The sequence below is a fragment of the Alosa sapidissima genome, chromosome 15 (assembly GCF_018492685.1).
Source record: "Alosa sapidissima isolate fAloSap1 chromosome 15, fAloSap1.pri, whole genome shotgun sequence".
NCBI lineage: Eukaryota > Metazoa > Chordata > Actinopteri > Clupeiformes > Clupeidae > Alosa > Alosa sapidissima.
Genome location: NC_055971.1, coordinates 16,173,886 through 16,183,885, shown reverse-complemented (window position 1 = coordinate 16,183,885; position 10,000 = coordinate 16,173,886). Strand labels below are relative to the sequence as shown.

Genomic DNA, 10,000 nt, shown 5'->3' with positions numbered 1-10,000 from the left:
TGGACAGGCTGGCTGGTTGTGACCAGGAGGAGGGTCCACTGCAAGGCTGGGGGACCCGGGCCAGGGAGCCTCCTCCAGGTGCTGTGTAAGAGGCGTGGGTGAGGGTGGTGCACCCCTTCAGTAGTGCTAATGCACAGGGGTCAGACTCCTTTCATGGCATTTGGGAGGCACTCTCACTCACTCTCACTAATGGACATGGCCACTCACTTTTTTTTGTTTTATATGGAAATGCGTCTTGTCTTCTTTTCTGGGGCCTTTGTGTGACTGTGTGTGTGTGTGTGTGTGTGTGTGTGTGTTGAGGTGAGTGAGTCAGTTGTTGACTTGCGCTCTGAGGCTTTGCCGCTTCTACATGGTAATGAGACTGGCTGTTTACATGCAGGCTTTGTAGCAGAGTGGCCCCTCTTTCCTTCCTCTCTATTTCTCTGCCCCGTCATCCTCTCTCTCTCTCTCTCTCTCTCTCTCTTTCTTTCTTTATTTCTCTTCTCTTTCATTTCTTTCTGACAGCCCTCGTCTCCTTCACCTCTTTCAAATCATCACCCTTTCCACAGCCACAGCTTCTTCCTACCCTCATCCTCTCTCATCTTCTCACTCTCAACTTCTTCCTCCTCCATCTTTCCACTCCCTCCCTCCCTCCCTCCCTCTCTCTTTCTCCATTTTACAGCTCTGTCTCTAGTGCTGTTGTGTTGGCACAGGGCGAAACCCCAGCAGTGTGTCCGCAGCCTTGCTCGAAGCCATTAACAAATCATAGGCTGTGCTCCAAGGCCCGCGTCGGCCCAACTCCAGGACCGACGGCGGCATATGTCTTTGAGCTCATGGCTGATTATATATTAATAGGCTGCTGGTTTTTAGCTGGCTGTTATATAAGTGTGTTTGTGTCTCGTAGGGATGACTTGGAGTGGATTGCCACCTTTATGGCCTGAGTGTGTGTGTGTGTGTGTGTGTGTGTGTGTGTGTGTGTGTGTGTGTGTGTGTGTGTGTAAGGAAAATGCTGCCTTTGCTGTGCTGATGTGAAGCTTGAGTTTGTGCTAATGTTTTTAGTGTGCAAGTAAAGAGAGGAGAGAACATGGTTCAAGTGTAATTTGCTTTGTGCATGTGTGAGTATGACTGAGTGCCTGTGTGTGTGTGTGTGTATGTGTGTGTGTGTGTCGTAGCAAGAGAAATATACACAAAGCTCTTTTCTGGTCTGCACACACACAGTGTTTGCTGTAGCTGTGTAACCCTTCTGTTCTAGATATTTGTGTGTGTCTGTGAGAGAGTGTTTGTGTGTGTGTGTGTGTGTGTGTGTGTGTGTTCGTGTGGGCACCTCACCAGTCAGCACATATTTTATGTGCTGTTTGCCCTGATTGTGTGTTTTCCATCCATCTCTCCATCTCTCACTGCGCTTTCTCCAATTCTGTGCTGCTCTGTAATTGGCATGTTTGATAGCTTCGGCTCTCTGTACCTAAAAAAAACAATCCCTGAATGCATAAGTGTGTGTGTGTGTGTGTGTGTGTGTGTGTGTGTGTGTGTGTGTGTGTGTGTGTGTGTGTGTGTGTGTGTGTGTGTGTGTGTGTGTGTGTGTGTGTCCACTTGCCATGTGCCAATCCTTGCATGGAGAGGTGTGTGCCGAACAGTCATGTCGGTAATCACGTTTCCATGGAGATGTGCTATGCACGCAGTGCTGCACTGCTCTGTGCTGCATTGTGTCACACTCGGACTTGTGTGTGTGTGTGTGTGTGTGTGTGTGTGTGTGTGTGTGTGTATTTGTGTTACTCTCTCTCTCTCTCTCTCTCCTTCTTTCTCTGGGGCTTGCTCTCCCATGTTAGCACAGCGTAAAACAGATGCTCCCATATCTCAGGCACATTTGGCCTCAGAACTGCATCTGTGTGAGAGGGCATGTTCGTTCGTGTGTGTGTGTGTGTGTGTGTGTGTGTGTTTGTCTCTCTCTCTCTTTGTGCGTGTCTCTCTGTGTGTGTGTGTCTGTGTGTGTGTGTGTGTGTGTGTGTGTGTGTTTGTGTATGTGTGTCTCTCTGTGTGTCTGTGTGTGTGTGTATGTGTTCTGCTGTTTGCTCACTGAGTGTGTTGATGTGTGTGCTCTCATGCCCTGGCTGGCATAGCTACAGAGCTGTAGATTGAGGTTTGTGTGTGTGTGTGTGTGTGTGTGTGTGTTTTTGTGTGTGTGTGTGTATGTGTGTATGTGTGTATGTGTGTATGTGCGTGTGTGTGTTAGAGAGAGAGACAGAAAGTACAAGGCATAACCACTGAGGTGTCTGTGCTGTGCTGTGTATTTTCTGTCTCTCCCTTTCTTTGCTCTCTTTCTCTTTGGCAGAGCTGTAGAGGTGTGTGTGTGTGTGTGTGTGTGTATGTGTGTGTGTGTGTGTGTGTGTGTGTGTGTGCGAATGCGTGCGTGCACTCTCGCTCCCACCCCCCGCTCCTCTAACTGCGGAGATGTAGGTTGTATGCATTATGCAGATCTAGAAGGAGATTCTATAAATAATCCATTGGGCTGTGCGGCTCTGGCTTGTTCCGAGGCGGAATAATTTTTTGTGACAACAGCTTGTGAAAACAGGCCTACTGGAGGCCAGACTCCTGAGCTAGCAGGGTTAGCCTAGCCTTCTGTATCCCCCCCCCCCACCCTTACACACACACAAACACACACACACACACACACACCTGTTTTTATTGCCCCTAACCTAGCTAACTCGCCAGCCAGACACCCTCCCCCCTATTTTTCTCTGCCACTCTTTGTAGTCGTCTCCCCCAGGTGGGGAACAGGACCCCCTGCAGTAGAGCACATTGACGTACATGCACGCATGCACACACATTTCTACTCAAGGGCACACACACATTTCTACTCAAGGGCACACACACACACACACACACACACACACACGGATACGGTTGATGGCCCAGCAGAGGTGGAGGGGCAGTGAAGGAGAAGGACATGCCCTCTCCGCCCTGTTTCTCTCATGGTCTTCCACACACCAGAGCACGGGCTGTTGGTATCCTGATCCGCATCTTCATCTGTGTGAACATCAGTGTGAGAAAGCATTTCAGTGCAATGTTTCTGTTTCATGATTTTTCTTTTCCCATTACTCTTTTTTTGTTGTTGTTGTTTGTTTTACACCATCATTCTCATATGTATCTCAGTGAAACAACAGAAAGGGAGCGAAAGAGTTGATGTTGAAAAAATTAAAGAAAGATAAAAAAGAAAGAAACAGAAAGATGAAAAAGAAAGATACAAATGGAGCAAAAGAGACACAGAGTTAAAACCAGAAGAGGAGAGGAGACCGAGGAGACAGCATTAGACTAACACAATGGGAACAGCAGGTGAAAAGACCAGCCAGAAAGCAGACGACCAAAGCGAGACGGACCGGCAGAGAGGGGACAGCGAGAACACATGGGCTGTCCATCCCATATGGTGGATCTTCAGACAGACTGGGAGGCTCTCAGACGCATGAGGCAACTGTTTGCTTTATCTTTGACTTCCAATCCCCAGACTCACAGTCCTGCTCCACGCAAACACATGTTGCAAGTCCTGCCTGCAAGAATGAAGAGAACTCTCACTCTTAGAGGAGGGGGAGGAGGAGGGGGAGGAAAGAGAAAGAGAGATAGATGGATAGAGGCAGAGAGAGGGAGAAAGAAAGAAAGAAAGAAAGAAAGACTGAGGTAGACAGAATGAGAAAGGGGGTTAGAGAGAGTGTACAAGCAAGCCCTTGAATTCCACCATAGCAACCAACGGCTAATAAAAGCATTGTGAGAAAACAGTCTTCCCCCCACTCAGAGAGAGAGAGACAAATAGAGAGCTTCTGAGAGAGAGATTGTGTGCGATATAAAAAGAGATGGAGCAATAGATTGAGAAAAGTCCAAAAATGGTGAATGAGGTGTGTACAGTACTTTGAACAAGATGAGTAATATTTAAGGAAAGAGAAGTGAGAGAGCCAGAGAGGTAGTTAGTGGGGATTAAAGTGCACTACAAGGCTTCAGCTCTTTTGATCCTCTCTCCTCCCTGGCCCAGCTGCAGCTGGGTGCGGTGTGTGTGTGTGTGTGTGTGTGTGCGTGCGTGTGTGTGTGTGTGCGTGTGTGTGTGTGTGTGTGTGTGTGTGTGTGTGCGTGTATGTGTGTGTGTCTGCTGGGAATCTGCTGTGGCTCTGTGCACACACACAACTGTCTGGCTTTTCAGGAGAGTCGTGTGTGTGGGAGAGTGTGTTTAAGGGTGTGTATATTTTCACAACAGGAGCATAGATCCCCAACGGCAGGACTGAAGCAGGAGGTGCTCAGTGTGTGTGTGTGTGTGTGTGTGTGTGTGTGTGTGTGTGTGTGTCTGGGGATGTGTTGCTGGGATTTGTGTGTGCTGTCATCTGCTGACATTGGTATGTTTGTGTGTGTGTGTTCATGTTTGTATGTGTGCATACTCTTATGTGTGTGTGAGCTAGTGAATGTTTGTGTGTTTATTCTGTATATGCTTGTGAATGTTCAAGAGCGTGTGTGAAATCCTGTCATGAGCGCACTGCAGATGCAGGGGGAGGTTTATAACTGTGACACGCAAGGAGGATGCAGAGAGGTGGGGGAAGGTTTCAGCTGTCGCACAGGGCCCTCTGTTTTCAGAGAGAGAGAGAGAATGAGAGAGAGAGAGTAAAAGATGGGGAGAAAGAGAGTGCAGGAGTACCCAGACAGTCATGGCTGACTGCACGCATTTGCTAAATGAGTGACCGACTCAAAGCGAGCGGCAGCCTGTGTGTCTGTGCATGCGTGCGTGCTCACCAATATCTGTTTGACATAACCGCCTGAATGTCAACAAAGATGGGCACACGGAAAGCAGACTCATCCCTCTCTCTCTCTTGCACACACACTTACACACTATCACACACTCACACACTCTCTCTCTCTCACACACACACATACAGACACATACACACACATACAAATACTGTACACACACAGACAGACACACACTCACTCTCTCTCTCACACACACACGCACACGCACACACACACACACACACAGTGTCTCTCTCTCTCTCTCTCTCTCTCACACACACACACACACACACACACACACACACACACACACACACACACACACACACACACACACACACACAGAGCTACCCATTTGAAATACATTCTTTACCTCTTTCTGCCTCTCTCTCTGTCTATTTGATTTTCCTCACTCCCTCGCATCCGTTATCTATATTGTTAGCTCTCTCTCTTTCTCTGCTCTCTGTGTCTCTGTTAGCGGTCTATTGAAGTAGTTGGAAAGTCATTAGCTCTGTCTCCCACAAACCTGAGCGACCGTACAAAATGAATGGGCTCATTGACCAGCCGCCGCCCGGTTTGGTAAAGTGACTTTGAGCTGAATAAATCTGACTGTGAAATGTGGCTTTGGGTGATAAATGTGGCCTCTATCACTTACAAGCTAACCTTTCATCATCACTTTTCTTCTATGCCTCCCCTGGTTCACACAAATCATTCTCTAGAACCTCTACTAATTGTCATGCACTATCTAACAGTACAACCTCCTCTCCTTCTCTACCTTTCAATTATAGACATTAAGGATGCTCAAGAAGTTTACAATCTTATATGTAATAGCAGGCTGCTGTTTTGTCACCATAATGTATTACATGATGTACTCAATTCATTAATCAGTCAGTCAGTCAAGCTCTATTAATAATGCAAAATTGCAATAGAGGGTGCTTTGACGATAAGATAAAAAAATGAATCAATATGTAAAGCATGGCAAATGTGATATGTGAAAAAATGATAATGTAAATAAAAAATGATAGAACTCTTGTAATAGTGTCCCCTCTCTGTCTGTCCTTCCCAGGTGATGGAGATCAAGGGTCAGATGATCCACGTGCCAGAGTCGCGCTCGCTCATGTTCCTGGGCTCGCCGCGCGTGGACAAGCTGGAGGAGCTGATGGGCCGCGGCCTGCACTTGTCCGACATCCCCATCCACGACGCCACGCGCGACGTCATCCTGGTGGGCGAGCAGGCCAAGGCGCAGGACGGCCTGAAGAAGCGCATGGACAAGCTGAAGGCCACCCTGGAGCGGACGCACCAGGCGCTGGAGGAGGAGAAGCGGCGGACGGTGGACCTGCTCTACTCCATCTTCCCGGGCGACGTGGCGCAGCGCCTGTGGCAGGGTCTGCCCGTGCAGGCCAAGAAGTTCGACGACGTCACCATGCTCTTCTCGGACATCGTGGGCTTCACGGCCGTGTGCGCCCAGTGCACGCCCATGCAGGTCATCAGCATGCTCAACGAGCTGTACACGCGCTTCGACTACCAGTGCGGCATACTGGACGTGTACAAGGTGAGGCGTGCGGGGGTGTCACATGCACAGAAGTACACGCACATGGGCACAGACACACACACACGGGCACACACATGTGCACAAACACACAGGTGATCATGTGTGTCATGCATTTGCTTAATGGGCTGTAAACGTGTTAGCTCGTGTGTGTTGAAGCAGAAACCTGGACACACACACACACACACACACACCCAAACACACACACACACACACACACACACACACACAATTTATTTGTTTATTTATTATAATTTGTATGTGTAGAGTACAATACATGTGCTCTGACCCACATGAAAAAGCATATGCTTTTCACCTATGCTTTCACTATGAGTGTGAGATACTGAATGCTCACTAGGACAGGGCTTCTATAGGCAAATAAATACCACATGCCAACGCATATGCCCATGTTTACACATCATAAAAACATAGATGCATTTGCACGCAAATGCAAAATCCTACAGATGCATTGAACGAGCATCTTTTGCATGTTTATATTCCTGAGAACAAATGGGGAGTGATTATGGAAAACCACCAAGAATAGTCTGCATGTTTCTGCATTCCCTGTATACTGTATGTGAGTGTGTGCATGTCTGGGAGTATGATAACATCCCCTCCCCTCACGCCACAGACTCCAGTGTCAATGTGTTAGCGTGTTGGTACCTTAGCATGTCATCGCTGCAGCACAGCACAGCACAGCACTGCACTTTATTATTTTTTTTTGTTGGGGTCGTGTTTTCCTGGGGCGGTGGAAAAATACGGCCTGACAAATGAGCAGGGTAATCGCACTTAACAAGCGTGTGTCAATAATCTGGCATGCCAAAGTGACTCTAGTGCATTGGCCAGCGGGGCCATTAACACAGACCACTCAGCCCGTATGAATGGGGGGATGGACTAGAGTTGAGTCAGCACAGAGGAACATGCCACATAGGGCAACGTCCTACCCCTCTATCCCACTCTCACACACACTCTCACTTTAAGGCTTTCTCTTTCTCACACACACACACACATACACACACCTCCCTTTTCTTTCTCCCTCTCTCTCTAAAACACACACACACACACACACACACACACACACACACACCTCCCTTTTCTTTCTCCCTCTCTCTCTAACACACACACACACACACACACAGACACACCTCCCTTTTCTTTCTCCCTCTCTCTCTAACACACACACACACACAGACAAACACACCTACACACACTCACCCAAACCCCAGGTGCCCGTCTCCTGTGTGTGTCCTGTTATAGCTAGATGTAATTTGGCTGACGTGCTTACTCAGCGCCCCTCATTTCACGCGGATTAGCAGCTCATTTCCCTCATTAACCTTTCGCCTGGATGGACTTACAGCAGAATGTACATATACAATCATGGTGTGTGTGTGTTGGTGTGTGTGTGTGTATGTATGCGAGCGTAGTGTTTGTGCCTCTGTCCTCTGTTGGATATCATTCCACAGGTTAGAATGTCAAGTGATCTATCGTAATCTAATCATATAATCTAATCATAAGTACTGTACGTCATCTGTTTCTCTATCCCTACAAAGCAATGTGGGTTTATGTGCTTGTGTTTCCTTATCTATTCCATTATCCATGCATGCAGGTTAGTAATTGAATGGTGTTTTATATGTCTCTTGTTGTCCAATTCATATTTATGATAATGGGTGTCTATTATACATCATGTGTTTGGTGATATACAATGCTTGTTAACAAACATGCCATCACACTATACTGATGGGTTTATATCATCCACACTGGACATTCCAGATCTAGTGGCCACAAAATGTATTTTAATGATCTCTAAAATATGTTTTAATAATGTAATTAAATATATATGCAGTAATATTATTACTACAACATATATATATATATATATATACAACATATATAGTAATAATATTACTATATATATATATATATATATATATGTGTGTGTGTGTGTGTGTGTGTGTGTGTGTGTGTTTAGGCGACATTCTTAAAGAGGTACACTATTGAGCAGGAGCGTGTTACAGTGACAGGCTCGGTCGCGGGTAAAATATTTGCAAGGGGGCCCGGCCGCTAATTTGTTTCTGTCAAAGTTTTGCGGGCCCCTAAGCGATTGCATACCCTGCTTACCGATAGTTACGCCGCTGGGCCACGCCTTCATATGGGTCTATCTCCTCTGAACTCTCACATCTGTCTCCACAGATTGAGACAATAGGTGATGCCTACTGTGTGGCGGGCGGCCTCCATCGCAAGAGTGACAGCCATGCTCGGCCGATCGCGCTCATGGCTCTGAAGATGATGGAGCTGTCGGAGGAGGTGCTCACACCAGACGGCAACCCCATCAAGGTGAGCAGAACCGTCTTCTGGCTACTGGGGACACTTGGGGAAGTACATGCAGAGGCGAACATCCCGGTTCCTGAAAGTAAACGTCCTGCCATATATTCTTTCTACCTGTGCACTTAACACAGGAGGTATATCACTAATTATCTGATGTACCTGGCTGCTAATTAGGATGAGCTGGTTTACTAAATGGTTGGATCAAATACTTGGCAGGACCCAGGATGTCCGCCTCATAGTACATACTGTATATAAAACATCTATGCTAATGAAATCTCTGCAAATGCATGCCCTGGTCTAGCATATCTCTCAAGTTGCTCCATCCATGTAGAGATTGTAGGGCTGCAGGTCCTGAGGCTATGTTTCCAAAGCGTTCTTAGCTAAGCATGCCTTCTCTAAGAAATACATTTGTCTGATGTTCACACCACTATACTGCAGAAGGATAGATCTTTAGTTATAGCATCTGCGGTTTGTCAATATTTACAATCCCATCGAGGTGAGCGGAGGCGGTTTCTGGCTACCGAGACTGATGGAGGCGTTTTCTGGCTAGCCTACTGGTCAGTGAAGGCCTGGGGTAACATGTTGACATGTTAATGTAAAATATATTGAGCATCTATGCAATATGATCTCTGCAAATGCATGCCCTCGTCTACACTTAAAATGAATGTGTTAAAAACAACACAATTTACGTTGTTTTTGACACATCTCTGTGTCCAGATAGGGACAACACAGTTTGTGTTGTTTTCTTTTTTTATTTGTTACACAATATGTTTTGAAAATAACACAACTTGAGTTGAAAACAACACAACTTGCGTTGTTTTTTAACACATCTCTGTGTCTACATAGGGACAACACATTCGTTTTCAGAGTGTAGCATATCTCTCAAGCTGTTCCATCCATGTAGAGATTGGGCTGGGGGTCCGGAAGCTACTCATACCTAAAGCTGTACCTTAAAATCTTTTCCAAATCGTTCTTAGCTAAGCATGCCTTCTCTAAGAGATATGTTTGTCTGGTGTTTTGACCACTATACTGCAGAGGGAAAGATCTTTAGTTATAGCATCTGCAGTTTGAGCATCTGCAGAGCAGCCCAGAGATAAGCCCTGCCCAGGTGTGGGATGTGTGTCGAGAGACAGCATTACTGCTGTCCAGATAGCAGCTCTAGCTCAAACTCCACTGCCTGGCAGGTGGCCATAAGTAGTTTGATTTCAGTGAAGAAGCGTGTGTGTATGTGTGTGTGTGTGCATACTCACTTTTTCACAGGAGAATAACACACGCTATGGTGGTGAATGCTGTCCACGATTCATACTTTTGCAGAAGTACATATTAATCTACATCCCTAGATGGCAGCCTGTGAAGGCAGCCTGTGAAGCAAAGACTGCATCTGGC

General features: G+C 46.7%; 1 protein-coding gene across 1 annotated transcript in view; it reads left to right on the top strand.

Annotated features, from left to right (window-relative positions):
- The window catches only part of gucy1a2 (guanylate cyclase 1, soluble, alpha 2), a 51,297-nt gene that overhangs the window by 22,427 nt on the left and 18,870 nt on the right, over nucleotides 1-10,000 (top strand). Inside the window, exons 6-7 of the mRNA XM_042064274.1 lie at nucleotides 5,807-6,292; nucleotides 8,480-8,623. Of these exons, the coding sequence (XP_041920208.1) occupies nucleotides 5,807-6,292; nucleotides 8,480-8,623 (630 nt within the window). The remainder of the gene's footprint in view (nucleotides 1-5,806; nucleotides 6,293-8,479; nucleotides 8,624-10,000) is intronic.